Genomic DNA, 15,942 nt, shown 5'->3' on the forward strand with positions numbered 1-15,942 from the left:
TTCAGCTCAACTTTGGAAAAGTGGTCAATGCCTCTAAATACCTAAATTATGACTACATGAATCTACTTTTTTAACTTTTTTTTGCTTGTATAGGACTTTATCTACTTTTCAAAGCTCTATTCTAAATAATTTTTTGCAGCCCAGATTAAATACCAGTGTTCATGAACACACTCAATTTAAATAATCGTTAAAAAAAATGTACATAAATTTAGATTTTGGGTAGCATATTGGACAAAAGCATACTAAAAACAAGGACAGTTTTTATTCATTGACATTGAGTGCCACTCTTTAGATTATGTTTCCTTTTTTCCTTTTCACAAAATGTAAACCCACTTCTCTGTCTGCTTCACTCTCCTATCTGTTCTAACCAGAAATGTATTAAGATAAAAAGCATTTTGTGTTGATATATTCCTGTCCTGCTTATCTTGTCAGGGTGGACAAATATGGACGGCGCATGAAATGGCCTTGTCTCAACTGAAGGTCAAAATGGATCTATGAGTAGGAGGAGAGAACTGGGGATTATTGTCCTGGTGGTGATGGGGGTGCAAATGGGGAGAGAGGGAGGTGTAAGACCTTTTTTTTTTCTTATAATAATGAATTGAAAAGATAAGAGCTTTGCTGCGGACTCCTGCTATCTGTACTGCGGAAGAAAAAACACAACCTTCTGAGGGCCTGACCAGAAACTTGATGTGTGTGTGGGTGTGGGTGTGTGTGTGTGGGGGGGTGTGGGTGTGTGTGTGTGTGTGTGTGTGTGTTTGTGGATGTGCAACGTGTGTTTTAGTGAGAGCTTTGACGGTTTGCCCTGATTGTGCCTCCTAATCTTCGCTGAACTAGTCTTGTTATCTGTGAATCTCTACATTCAGAAAAAGGACACTTAAACCTGAATCCCCACAGCCACTCCTCCACACACACACACACACACACACACACACACACACACACACACACACACACACACACACACACACACACACACACCCACACACACACACACACACACCTACTAAGGCATGCTACTCGTTTTACTGACATCGTGGGGATTCCTACACACGTCTACATCCCAGAATAACACGCGACCCAAACTCTTAAAATCTGCCTCTGAAAATACAATCATGAAGCACTTTCATCCCTAAAGCTTCCTGAATGACCCAAACCAAGAACGTCTGGGTTCTGGAACTCAATAAAAGGATGTATAAGTTCATACATAGATCTCTCTTCTGCTTTTGTTTCCTATGTTTGGTAAAATAGTCACAGCAGTAAATTGTCTGCGAAAATAAAAATAAATAGAAAAAAACATGAATAATACATGAATAATCATGATAAATGAATAATAATTAAAAATAATGGTGGATAAAAAGCTTAAGACCAAATGCAAAATTAAATCATATACAAATCTATTAATCTCATGTTAAATAAATACAAAATATTACTTTTTATTTAAGTATTTTATATCAGCTTGAGTTATGCAGAACTGATCTGATCATTGCTATGGAAACGATCAGAAGCAAGACGTTGCGGCTGAAGTCCAGTGAGGTCACTGATGAGGTCACTGATGAGGTCATAGATGAGGTCACTGATGAGGTCACTGATGAGGTCACTGATGAGGTCACTGATGAGGTCATAGATGACATTTACATCACAATAGATCAAAGAGGTTCTGATGCTTAAAAGATTGAATCTGAAAGCATCAGCCAGAAGAAGATACTGGAGCATCAGAGTAGAGCATCATCATTACACAGCTGTCATGTTTGGCCTAGCTAAAGCATTCGTCCCTTTTCTCATCCCCCTCGGTTGGGGAATTGGCTACGCGGTAACCACCAGCATGCAGAAGCTCACGGACCAGTACTTTTCCGGGAAGGATTCGAAAGAAAACGCCGATCAACGTGGAGAGGAGGACTTGCTCTGGAAGGGTCCAACACCCACTTCCACAGAACAGACCGACCCGAGTGGGACCTCGGCCTCTATCCCCTCAAGGACCGTCCGTACAGAGGACGACACCACTGCCTCTGAGCAAACCTGCCCGGCTGGGGAGGTTTGCTCAGAGCAGACAACTGGTGTTGTGGACTCTGTACCAGACAGTCCTGAGGGGATTCCGACTGTCGACGAACAAACTGACCCGGCCGGGGAAGTTTGTTCAGAGACGGCGGAACATGAGGGCGAGGGAGCGGTTGTAGAGAAGTCTCCCCCGGCTGGGGAAGACTTGTCTGCGACCGACCTCGCGGCCAAAGCTGTGGCTGACGCCACAGAGAAAGCTTTGGTTTCCCTGGTCCCATCGCTGGCCCTTCCTTTACATTCTCCTCTCCGCTCGTCTTACACAGGAACTTTTCCAATAAGATGTTCCCTGGCCGAGGAAGCTCAAAATACTCTGTCTGCAACAATTTCCGTTGGCCTGGAGATCGATTGTCCCCCGGAGAGGAAAAAAGAAGAAGTCGGCTCAGCTTTCCCAGGGACAGAGGGGACGGCATTGGTGGGCCATGGACTGGCGGACGATGGACTCCGCTACAGCTGGGTGGACGCTGCTCTCCAGAGCGTCCTGAACCTGGGCGTCACACGGAGGTGTCTCGCTCAGGAAAGGGACTTTCTGGAGGCTTCGTCCATCCCCAGTTGGACGAGGCTCATCCTCTCTGCGGTCCGTGACCCCGGCAGACATTTTTGTCCGGAGGACCTTTCCCCGGTGTTGATGGAGCTGAGGGAGAGGTGTCAGCCATCGGACCTGGGAAGGGACTTGGATATAAAATGTTTGTTGGAGTCGTCCATGGTCTGGCTGGACGCTTTCGGAAGTGCCACAGATAGGGAGTTGTACAACAACAACTCTTGTTCTGTCTGTGGCACGATGTTTCTTGAGCTGCTAAACAACGGCTCCCTGATCTCCCTTCCACCGGTGAGATTTCCAGCCAGCATTGCAACGCTCTTGTACTACTGGCTGGATGTGCGGGGGAAACGCCGTTGTTCAGTGTGCGAGTCGGCCTTGGAGAGAAAGCACTGCCTTACTAACAATAAGGTGCTAGTGTTTTTCCTCCACAGGCTGACCAGGAAACACCGGATAGTTTCCAGTCAGGTCGTGGATGTGCCGGCCAAATGCAAAGGTGGTACTGAAAGGTACCACCTGTCTTCCGTTGTTTGTGGGGGATCCGAGCCGACCCACTTCTACACTTATGTAGTGAAAGGGGGACAACTAACCAAGGCCACAAACCAGAACGTCTGCAGTGTGGACTTCACTGACTGCACTGAGGACATTTCCACTAATGGATTCATTTTTATTTACGAAAAATTGTAACATCTGTGACAGTTATACGGCCCCTCGTCCGGAAGATGATGAAGGTGCCTTTGGAGAGAAGCCGAAAATATTAAATTCAAAAGAAGAAAAAGATCCCAGAAGACCTAACATTTATGGGACAGGGAAGACCACTCGGAGGGAGGACCACTCGGAGGGAGGACCAATCGGAGGGAGGACCACTCGGAGGGAGGACCAATCGGAGGGAGGACCAATCGGAGGGAGGACCAATCGGAGGGAGGACCACTCGGAGGGAGGACCACTCGGAGGGAGGACCACTCGGAGGGAGGACCAATCGGAGGGAGGACCACTGGGAGGGAGGACCAATCTGAGGGAGGACCAGTAGGAGGCGAGGACACGGAGGGAGGACATACATAAATATACACATATAAACAGCGAACCCTAATTTAGTTCCAAAAAGAACCTGCAAAAGGTGAAATCCGCGATTTTCATTATGGAGTATTTTATAATGGATATTATGAAAACAAAACCTTTTTACAGACGCAAGCATTTGTTTAACAAATAAAAGTAGTGAATAAACGTACTGTAAAATGATCATCTTAATCATCAATACGAACCGGAGGCTTCAAATTGCGAAGATCAGAACCGAACCACCGCGACCAGAGTTATTGGATTGAAGCGGAGAAAATGCAAAATGATTATGAAAACAAAACACAAAGTGCAGAAGGACAGATAGAGACTCGCGTGTTGCAGCTGCATCGTGTTTCGTTCTGTCGCGGTTTTTTCTTCCAAAGTCCTCTGTGCAGGTGAGTTTTTTCGTGAGAAGAATAAAGTTATTGGTAGTTTTTTTCTTTGCAAATTTAAATTTGGCAAGCTGTTTTACATACGTGTTCATATTAAAATGCAACATTATTGACACACATGTAGAGAAGAAGCGAAGAGACTGTTTAGCCAATCAGAATGCAGAACACATTGCACGATTAAAATCCGTGAAGCAGCGACACCGTGAAACGCATCATAGGGAGGGTTCACTGTATGAATAAATATGATATTCACACACACACACACACACATATATAAGCTTTATTAAAAAAATAATAAATATATATACGCACACACGTATATATATATATAAAAATAATAAATATGTATATATGATCTATATATACATATGGATATATATATATATATATATATATATATATATATCCACACATATATATATATATATATAAGCTTTATTAAAAAATAACAAATATATATACACACACACGTATATATAAAAAAATAATAAATATGTATATATGATCTATATACATATGGATATATATATATATATATATACATTTTTATATATGAATATATATATGTATATAAATATATATAAAATATGTATATTTTTTATATATATATATATTATATATATATATATATATATTATATATATATATATATATATATATACACACACACATATATATAAGCTTTATTTAAAAAATAATAAATATATATACGCACACACGTATATATATATAAAAAATAATAAATATGTATATATGATCTATATATACATATGGATATATATATATATATATATACCTTTTTATATATGAATATACAATATATATATATACATTTTTATATATATATATACACACACATATATATATACACACACACACACACACATTCAGTTTTCCCAGTTTTCACTAAAACCACCTCTGGACCATCTGCTCCTCTATTCAGCAGTGTCTATGGACCGGTGCCTGGCTCTGGAGGTCATTGTGTGAATGTGTGTGTGTGTGTGTGTGTGTGTGTGGGGGGGGGGGGGGGGTGGGGGGGGGGCGGTGCGTGCGTGTGTGTGTGTGCGTGCGTGCGTGCGTGTGTGTGTGTGTAAAAGAGCGCGCGTGTTCCTTTGGATGTGTTGGTGATTTACTTTCACTATGGGCTTCAGACTTCGGATGAAAGAAAAAGAAGGTGGGACACTTAGAAATGTAGTGATCGTTTATATTTATAGGATCTAAATTAACCCTTTATGCGCCGCAGCTCTTTCCTCTTTTTTGTGTTGTTAAAGTACAACATGCATTTAAGCTGAATGTTGATAAGTACAGTTCATGCAGTGAAAAGACTGACAAAAATATTCAACATTCATTCTGGCAAAGTTTTTAATTTTTCAGACATTTCATGTTTTAGTTGGTTGATTTTGGTGGTTGATTGATTTACAAATGAATAGTTGCGGAACAAAGTCCTGGATGTTGTAATAGCGTCATTCAAATATGAGCAGATTTTCAACAGTTTCAAATTTAATATTATACAGTTGCTAATTTCCACATTCAGTTTGAAAAGTTTGCTCCCATTTATCTTCATTGCTACTTGAAGAGTGCAGTTTGGCGCTTCATCTGCGAGACATCTGTTTCCAAAGTGGTTAATGGAAAAGGCCAAATTAACATTTAGGCAAGAAATGTGGAGCTGATACGAAGGACTGTAGAACAACAAATATAAGTGGCTATATATATTATCTGATTAGATTTCCATGATATCAGTCAGAGTCCAAAAGTTTCCAAAGCATTTTAAAATTTCAGACCTTCTCCGCTAAATACTATTGTGCATCCACTTAAATGACTTTGCTCAGCTTTAGTGAGTCTGCGAAACATTGACATTCAGCTTCCTCGGCAGGAGACAGTAGCTTACCTTGAGCTTACCTTGGCACATGTGTGGTTGTAGCGATCTTCTACAGCTGACTCATGAAAAAGAATAATAATTCAATTCAGTTGTTGCTTTGTTAAATTTGATCCCAGAGTACATTCATCAACTTCTGCACTTCTGTGTCCGATGCCATGCAGCAGAATCAGTATCACGAAGATTAAGACAATAAATTGCATTTCACTCTCAAATCCACTGGACTTGATGTGCTGTAACCAAATTACGTCTGCAGACATTAGACTAAGTGGAATCTCATTTTTCGCATATCACTGTTTCGAACGACACGACAACCTCGCCAGACTTCATAACCTCTTCATAACCTCTTCCATATAGAAATAGTATTTTGGTATGCCACATTAAAATGTTAATTTCAGTGGTCTGTGTGAATTATTGTGTTCACATTGCTGAGATCTCCCGACTCTGCAAGGATGGACGCTGTTGAGTCAGCATTTGCATTTTAGCTTCTGCTAAGCAGAGAGCACAATCTAATGCTAGCTAGCACTAGCAGTTTAGCTAATGCTAGCCGAACTAAGAAATTGTTCATAAAGTCAAAAGGGAATATTTAACAGAGTGAAGACAAAATACTTGAAAGTCATGTGGGGTTCTTGTTGTTCTTAAATTGATGTTGATTTAATGTTCTACGTACAGAATATTAATCTTGCTCCATGTATTCTTCTGTTGGTCATTTTTTTCTAGTAGAAAGCAAGTGGCCGAAATAAATACTCAGCCAGACTGTAGATAAAGTGAAAAAACTGTCTTCATTTTAAATGGCAATATCAGAACAAAACACCTAATTGTTGCAAATACACTTGATCTACATCAAGGTAGTTGCAGATTAAGCAAGCTAATTTCACCAGTCGGATAAGTCTCCAATCTTTTTTATGTTTTTGACAATGAAATGCAATACAGCATGAACTGCTTCACATATGAATCAGGAAAGGTTTTTGTTCTTGAGTATGTTGGGTTCTTCTGGGTATACGTCTCTGCTGGGACCATCAAAGTAAATTCCTAACTCAGTATTAAGAAACGTTGTGGGTGAAACGTTAGAAGTTAGTGAGCGAAAGCTTTGAGGGTGGCTGAGAGAGCGATGGGAGCGACGGATATAAAGCATCAGTCAAAGTGTGTTTGCATGCTTTTTTACGAGCATACACGCTGCTTCCCGAACGCTCTGTGATTCCCAGTTTACGCTTCTCTAATTAAATGCTGGTTAACTACAACATTAATTCACCCTCCACCTCTTTCTCATGATATGTCTCTCACTGCATTGTGTTGTGTTTTTCTACTTTCCCTCCTTTTTGTTTTATTTCTTAACCTCTGACAACATGTACAGCTTTTTTTTACAGATCAATAAGTCAGAGCCAGTGTGAAGTGTCTGCTTCCAAATGCTTATTATACCACTTGGATGCTCAGCACTGCACAGTGGCAAACCGTCCATCACATTATGTCTGCCTCACTGATCCTCCACTCCACAGTTTGGGTCTGCTGTTGCATAGAGAAATTAGGAATTATTAAATAAATAGTCTTTAATAAATATTTTTTTAAAAATTTAAATATGCAGCTGAAGCAAAATAGCATGCCATTGCTAATCATGTCATTTAGCCAAGAGTGATAAGTATTTTATTAGCAAAATATGATGTATTAGAAATATAATAAACTGAAAAGATTGGACCGAAGAAGATCTTATTTTCTCTTTGGGGAAGACGAGCAAAAGCAGAGATGGGACAGCTTAGTTCCCTTTAAAGTGCTCCGCTTCAAGCGGTTTTCTAAATTAAGTGCCACTGTTAGCGGCTTGCTCCTCTTCAGTGTGTTGTCATACAATTAGGGAGATGTCTAATGTCCACTGAGGTTGCTTTTAAAGATAATAGAGTTACCTAAAACTTCTACGCTGAAACCTAGAAAAACATAAATTTCCTCCCCCAATAAAACGTCTTTTTTAATGTAGAAACGTTGACAGTGTGATGTCTGACAACAGATGGAGCAATTATGAGATAGATTAATGTTGAATGTCTTTGTGATTTTTATTTTATTTTTTTTTAATTGTAATTCCCCAGTTATTCAGGCTGCAGTCCTGAGCTGAGCATTTACATGTAAAGCACCGGTTAGGAGCATGTAGTGAAGGATATTGGAAGGGGAAGTCGTCTGCTCATTTTGAGCCACGGTGCCTTTGGTTGAAGCTGCCAGTGTCCGTTCATGTAAGGTTTCTTCCCTTTTTTTGGCAACATCCCAAATGCATGGCATAAGTTCAGCTGATAAATCCACGGGATTAAATGATTTGTCCCCTCTCAGTAGGGACTGAGAAACCAACTTGCTAAAGTGCCCTTCATCATGCTGTGCCTGGAAAAGTGCCTTTACGCATCGTATTATTTGATGATTGTTGTGAGTGTTTGGTTTAATTCGTTATAACTCCCACTTCATAAACCGTAATTCTTTCAGCTTTGCTAAAAGGGCTCTTTATTTAATTTCATTTCCTATCATGCCCTTGAGTGAAGCACAAGCGCTTATCTAACTCCACCAAGCTGTTTAATCAACTCATTTTGTTTTTCCCTCTTTGAGTCGCAGGCTGAGTGACTGACCCTTTTCGCTTCAAGGGCAATGATATCAGCTGTGACCAAAGCACTTTAAAGCTGTAAATTGCAACAATTCTTTTCATTTATGGATGCAAATTTTCCAAAGACAAATGATTTGGTTGCTAGAAAGAGAACAAAAAAAAAGACTCCAGCCAAAAATAGATGTGTCCGTCTATCCTAAAATAAAAGTAAGACGAGACTTCAACGTCTCCAACGGGTAATTTGATTTACAGACGTTAGTCTGGTCAGGTACTAAACATAAAAGATAAATTTCAGGCTAAAATGATTAATACCTTTGCGGGATTTGGGTTCAAAGCAATCTTTTGCTTTGATCAAAATGTTGGTCAAATTAATGTTGTGGATCGGTCCCCACTTTTAAGTCTGATGCCTTCGCTTCATTTTGAGCTAAAGGTCAGGATGTTGGCAAGGAGGCGTTTCAACCTCAAAGACTTGCAGCTCATCAAAGATAAACTATTTAAAAACCTGTTGGAAACAGGCAAAAAAAAAAAACTCCTTACTCATTATAAGGAGGATTTGATTGCTGTCGTGCTAATAAATGTTTTTACACTGTTGATTGAGTGAGGTATAGATACATTTTGATGTATTATTTTTATTTATTTTTTTTTGTCTTATTAAAATTTCTGATTTCAGAATTTAACTTTTTTCTGTGAATTGACCGTTTCACTTTCTGGAATGACTGGCAGGGAATATTGCACTTTTATGCGACATCTTTTTCTTAGATATAGTGGTCCACTGGTATACTTGCTGTGTTGGTATGTTTGCGTTAGTCCAAACAGGACTAAATTTAATACAAAGTCTATAGAAAGAGCTTTCAAATATCTTTTTTTGACCAGTCTGGTTGATCTAATGCTTTCTTTAGAAGAATAATGTTGAAAACTGTCAGTTATTCATCTTCATTTGACACTCGTGCAATAGTTTTTGTTGGTCTCTCAAGCACATGTTTGCGTTTACGGCATTCATGTAAAAAATTACAAAAACAGTTCAACGTGACTATGAATATGTTTTCAAAAGGCATGGTGTACAACTGCTCTGTTCGCAAATCGACACTTCAAAAGCATCTTTGCTTTCCAAGGAGAAAAGAAGTGTGTGTTTGCGCAAACTTGTGTAATTATTGAACAAAGCCAGCAGAAATCTTCCTATCATTGTCACTGCAATTATGTCCGGTGACAACGATACCAGAAGGTTCTTTCTGCTTCTGGAGTGACTAAAATCTGTTTGTTGATTTTTACAGACTAGAGTCCCCAACTCGGACCTTGACGCTAGAAGCTCCCAGGGGGGTAGAGGTCAGTGCTGGAGTGGGAGACTTCACGGCTTCCTGTAGGAAAGACCTCCTCTTGCAGTCCTCAGACGGAGAGGTCAGTTTGTGTTTACGTTTGTTTCGGATGTATACTGGGAGGATAAGGTCTTCTGCAATAAAACCCTACAGCTCAAATGCTCACAACAGCAGTGTTGGAAGTTGAAAATGCAGGGAAATGTGAGAATGTTTGTGGTACCGTGTGTGTGGGCAGTAGACTGTGTTGCACTCTATTGTAGTGGGCCAGCTTCATTAAAGTACCTTATTAAGCTAATGAGCGTTATCAATCCAAGTGACCTTGTCCTCCTTTCCTCCCCTCCTCCTCTCATCGCTGCTTTCTTGCTCTCTTCAATTTGGGAGAAGTGACTTCATTAAAGTTGGTTTGATGAGGTTCCCTGTCAGTTGTTGCTGCTGCTGTGTGTGTGTGTGTGGGTGTGTGCGCGCGCGTGCTCGTGTTTGTGTGTCATTGTTAGCCTGTTATCTCACTGTCAAGCTCGTCGCATAGCAGCCTGCCACTTTTTGTGAGCGCCAAAGCAGACTTTGCCATTATCTCTATGTGTGTTCATAAGTGTGTGAGTGTATGTGTGTGTCAACCTGCCATATTGCTTGTCCACTGGAGCATAGTGTGTCATTAACTTAGTAATTAACAGAAGAATGACCCCCCTCCAGTTGCACGCACTGTCATTGTCAGTCACACACAAACTTTTCTTTTTTCGTTTTTTTTTTTTTTACAACCAGCACACACACGCATTCTTATAAACACTGTAATGCAGTAACGGAAAACACTCAAGTCTTTATTCATCCGTCCGGGAGGCGTTTCAAAACCAGTCGTCAGATAAAAGCTGAGTAGACTCAAGACTTGCACATGTTAAATGTCAAAGAAACCTGCCTTAACTGCAGAATTCACAAAAGGTTTCCTTCATCTACCGTGTATTTGTAGAGTATCTGATCTCATAAAGAGTATTTATTGTACACACTATCACATACGAGGTATGCAGTGACAGCTCTTTAGTTTTCCTTTTTTTTAATATAATATTTTTAAACATTTTTAGAAAAATTGATATTTTTCTGTTTCTCAGCTACTGGACTGACCTTTGTCAAAGTGTTTTTATTGTTTTTGTTGTGCTGTTCTACTGCTACATTAATTTTATTTTCATCTCAAATGTGTGCAAAACTGTGTTGTAAATTTGTGAGAAAAGCGTGTGCACAATTTCACAATTAAATTAAAAAAACACACAACTAAAGGACACATGCATAATTTTGGTCACATGATTAATCATAAAAAAAAAAAAAGAAAGAAAACATTCGGTGCCATCATCTTCCTTCCTAATACTTCCTGTCGTCTTCATCTTTTCCGCCAATGGTAACGTCCAGTTGTTGGGGACATAACCCGCGTGATGTGAAAAAAGTGTTTTCCGACTAGAAATCCTATAGTGCATTACTAGCCATCATCCATACCTGCTTGTATCTGGAGGGTTGCTTATCACCCTCACCTGCTAGAAAACCCATCACTGATACTTAAAATGTGAGGGGATTTAATTGCCCTGGTGAGTTTTCTTTAATCTTCTCTAATTTTTTTCAGGATGTAAAATGTTTTAAAGCATTCTTATCAACATTTATTGTTTTCCTTCAACCCTGCTCTTAAAAGAAACCCTGTGTAAAGATGGATTCAGACTACTTTATAGGCTACAGTGTCCTAGGTGTTTGAAATGTTAGTAGCATTTTGAAATGAAAACATGTTCAAAAATTGATTTACCTCTGCACATTTCTCTCCCTGCTTAATTATCTTGCTGTTTGTCATCTCCAGTACCTTGCTTTTCCCCTCCAACTTTCCAAATTCTCTCACCCGACTCATTTTTGTGTCTCTCTTCTCTTCTTGGAGTCTATAGCATTCCTTTCTGGATGATTTTGTCAACCTCTCTTTCTCATCCACTCCATCTGAGCCTCTCGGGCCTTCATCTTTCCAAGAGTTATCTAATTAACTTTCCATTGCCAGGGTTATACATCACTAGAGCTCTCACTTCACAAGGAAGAAGGGAGCTTCATATGTATATTTTTGCCTTCTCTTTATGCTTTGTCTCATTGGCATTTGTTCGACCATCATCGTTTTCGACTTTTGATGTTTTTCCATGTTGTCTATGCATAAATCACTGGCTCCCCACTGATGAGGAACAGTGGCATCAAGCACAGCTCAACAAGGGGTTGCGGTGCGGGCCTCCGACGAGGCTTGAGATCATGAAAGGCGTGAGAAAATTAAGCATTTATAGTGCTCTGCTTCTCAACCCCTGCTCCCTTTTCTACAGCGCTCTTCAGCCACACACACACACACAAAGAAGCCTGTGATCACCAAGGCACAGCTTCATAAATGCCAGGGAAGGCTTATCAGCATGGGTAAACGCATTCACAAAAAGGCTCATATTACTACAGACAAATACAGAAAGAATCATCAAAATTTGAAAATATCCTGACCGTTGGTATGCAGCTTGTGTCTGATTTTATAAGAAAATAAATAAATCTAGAGTGTGGTAGAAAAACCATTTGCATTCACTTGATTTCATTATTTTGTTTGTCTGTAATAAAATAAAAAGCTACTGAAAATGCACAGAGAAATCACCTGTTGCCCAGAATTCAACAGCCTCACCCATGGCTAGCTTGTCACAGCTAGCCGCCGATAGCCGGTGCTCACTGACAGATTTAGACATCTATTTATAGCACTAGAGAATATATATTAATAAATGAGAATATATAGATGTGTTTATAGAAAGAGTCTTGGATCTTTGAGATCAGCTCGTGACAAAACGGGAGGAAAAACAAAAGTGTTGCATTTTGTGTTTTTGTTCAGTGCACGTAGTTTTTCCATTTTATTGCAGGTCTTCATCATCAGTTATTGATCTCTGAGTTTGAAAATACTGTGGTCATTTAAAAAGATGATTACACTGAGAAAAGCAATGATAAAGAAATAATATGAGAAAAACAATCATTAAAGAAAAGAAGAAGTCACTTTAGTTGCAGGCAGAGAGGCAGAAAAATGTCAATGGTATACCACTTTACAAACAAATTGGATCTCTACCATTGAAATTTAGAGATTCATGACATCATCATTTAAACTGTTGCCTGTTTAAAGTGTTTCATTTTTGAAAATAGGTTTTCCTCTTTTGCTTAGAAACCCCCATCTGGTGAAACATTTAAGTCTTTATCACTTTGTTTCAGCATGAATGTGGTTTGTGCATAGTTAAATTTGGGGGTTCCACTGCTTAATGTTGTAAATTATCGGAAATAGCTTTTCACATACAATGTGCAAAATGTGGCCGTTTTTATGAAGCAACCTCTAGAATATTAGCAACGTTTTCGGGAAGCAAACAGGTCACTAATCAGCTAACATCTCACTAACGGGGAAAAAAAACAAAAAAAACAAAAAACAAAGGGAGATTGAAGTCTACATGTAACACTTGGCAGTGATACTTTGCATGATTCAAATTTTTCTCAATTTTTGCCTTTCATTTCTTTTTAGCTTTGATTTGAAGTTTGAAAATTTGTTCCAACGAAAACAACAAAACAAAAACATTAAGTCATAAGGGAACATCAAACACAGGAAAACTTCAAAACTCATAAGAACTCATCCCTCATGCAGAATATTAAGCATTCCCTTTTGTTCATTTTTTTTAAATTATGGACAAAAGGTTCATGCTAGGCTTTTCTTTGTTTGACTAGATGAAAGATGTGGCATCATAAAATATAAAATGTTCACACAGATGCACATGTACTCTAGTTCTCTTTGTTAGTCTTCGTTAAAGGTTCATGTAGAAAATGTTTTTTTTAATTTATCACTCATAGACTTAGTACGGTTGTTCATTTGATAAGTCTGTAAAAACAGGTCATATATTTATAGATTTTTCATTTTTATTCGTCCAACTTTCTTAAAATAAACTTAAAAGTATATTTTAGTGTTTTGAAGAGTGCTTGGGGGGTTTATATTTTGTTGAAAAAAAGCTAATAACCTCTTGACTTGGGTCAACAAGGACATAACGAAAAGCAAAAAAAAAAAGATGGATGTAAAAAAGATGAATAACCAAAAAGGGCTGTGCATTCATCATATTGTTTATAATTTCTCATGAGCCTTTTGTTTGTTTTATAAGGATTTGAAGATAAATTCAAATCAATGTTTAAAACCTCCCAGAACTGTCCATATTGCTGGAATTTAAAAACATATTGAAATATGATTACTTTGATACAAAACACACTTCTTTGTGTTGCTGCTGTCCTCAAGAAGCATATTACAAATGGTGTGTTTTTCAATCGCCAACTTCCGTGTTTGTAGTAATGTGACTGCTGTGCCATGCAGACACAGTCATGCAGTTACCTAAAACAGAAGTAATACTATCATATCAAAATATTATGATGAATACTTAAGGCCATATTGCTACGACCAATAACGTCCACAGATTTTTTTGAGCGATATATTATTTTGATGCTGTATTGCTACACACACAAAGCAATAAATAAACACACTTTTACCGACTGCAAAGGTTTATATTTCTGAGTTCAGACCATATTTGTGTAAAAGAAGAAGCAATAATAACACCCAGACAGTTCCCTCCCCGAAAAAAAGGAAAAAGAAAAAAAAAAAACACACACACACACCTTATCGAAATAGCTTTCTTTTCATCTATTCTCATACACGCCTCACTCGACCGCTGACGCCGTCACATAAACGGAGGAGAGCGGATGAAGGCTGGATAGAAGGAGGATCAGATTAGTGGGAGGTGGAGAAGGATGGGAGAAAATAGATGTTTCTGTCGATTTTGCAGGAGAAAATAAAGGCACGCAGGACAGCAAAGCTTAAAGCCAAATCAATGTTGTCAGCAGCTGGCACTTAAGAAGGGACCATTAAAGTTTAAAAAGTTTGGAAAGCAGCAGTGGAATTAGGGCCAAATGGGTTAGAGGTAGGCTAGTGCTGGCTTCCATTAAAATCAAAGCCAACCAGAGCTGACAGATCCTCTCAGGCTTTTTTTTTCATTATTCTCTCTCTCTCTCTCTCTCAGTCTCTCTCTCTCTCTCTCTCTCTCTCCTCTCTCTCTCAGTCTCTCTCTCTCTCTGCGTCTCCAATCATATTTTTTTCTACAGTCACCTACTCTCTGGGTGCCCTCCATTCATGTAATTTTTTGGCTTGTTCCCATTTCCTCCATGACCCAGAAATTGCTCTCACTTTAGCGTCATTGGGGATGTTTCCTTTCCTTAAATGCATTGCAGATGGCAGGAGTGGTGAGTAAGTAACCTCCTGGAGGAGTTTTGAGTAGAAAAAACACAAAGTGTCACATAAGCCGAAGGTTTATTAGTTGTTGTTTTAGTTTTGTTTTTTCTACTTCATTAACGTTTGGTGAGAAAAACAAAATAAATACTGACGCAAAACCGGGAGCGCTGATGAAAGCCAGAACAAAAAGTTTAATGAAACACGTGGAGGTGAAGTGTGCAAGAATGTTTTTCAGCTTGTTAAAAAAAAAGATTAATTAAAGATTTTGACATTGACGAAACAATCACGAAAGTATCATCCCTGTGAAGGAAAATTATTATTTAATTTCTTATTTCAAATGTTTTATGTTGTGTTCGATGAACAATCATACATTTTTTAAGTTCATCTATAAATCCTGACTACTACATGACCTGGTTTGATAGGCTGAGAGATTATTTATATTTAAAATCAAGTCCAAAAAAAAGAGTCCCTCTTGAAGTTGAAATGTGGAACCATTTTCTAAAATTTAACAGTTCACACACTTTATTTTTATATTTCATTGTCATTATGAATGAGAGTATTTCAGAGTCACAAGCGCATGTCAAGCAGCAGAGCTTTCAAAGACATGAGCTGCTTCATTTTTACTAGTGGTGGGACTCAATTAAAATTTTTAATTGCAGGGTCTGTAATTCATGAATCGCAAGTAATTACATTTTAATCAAACTATACTTTGACAAGATAAGCAATATTTTCAATTCAAAACCCCCTTTAAATGCTAAATTATAAAACAAACACATTCATCATTCATTTGACTCTAGTGAAAATATACCACGTTGAAAATGTGGACACCGACATAAATGTTCGCGACGCCTGGGCGTGCTTCAGATGTTTC

The 15,942-nt window shown here is 38.7% G+C and overlaps 1 protein-coding gene across 3 annotated transcripts in view; it reads left to right on the plus strand.

Annotated features, from left to right (window-relative positions):
* LOC129366980 (zeta-sarcoglycan) overlaps nucleotides 1–15,942 on the plus strand; it is a 304,564-nt gene that overhangs the window by 272,609 nt on the left and 16,013 nt on the right. Inside the window, exons 1-4 of one of the 3 annotated variants that reach the window (XR_008606671.1) lie at nucleotides 1,687–4,041; nucleotides 7,990–8,130; nucleotides 8,225–8,314; nucleotides 9,758–9,824. Coding sequence is in view for 1 of the 3 variants with exons in the window: in XM_055041146.1 (XP_054897121.1) it covers nucleotides 9,758–9,881 (124 nt within the window). In the remaining 2 variants the exon portion in view is untranslated. Of the gene's footprint in view, nucleotides 1–1,686; nucleotides 4,042–7,989; nucleotides 8,315–9,757; nucleotides 9,882–15,942 lie in introns of those variants that run through there. The other 2 variants (XR_008606670.1, XM_055041146.1) reach the window with 2 other exon arrangements.

This window comes from Poeciliopsis prolifica, unplaced genomic scaffold, assembly GCF_027474105.1.
Source record: "Poeciliopsis prolifica strain line A6 unplaced genomic scaffold, Auburn_PproV2 SCAFFOLD016, whole genome shotgun sequence".
In the NCBI taxonomy this organism is placed as follows: Eukaryota; Metazoa; Chordata; class Actinopteri; order Cyprinodontiformes; family Poeciliidae; genus Poeciliopsis; species Poeciliopsis prolifica.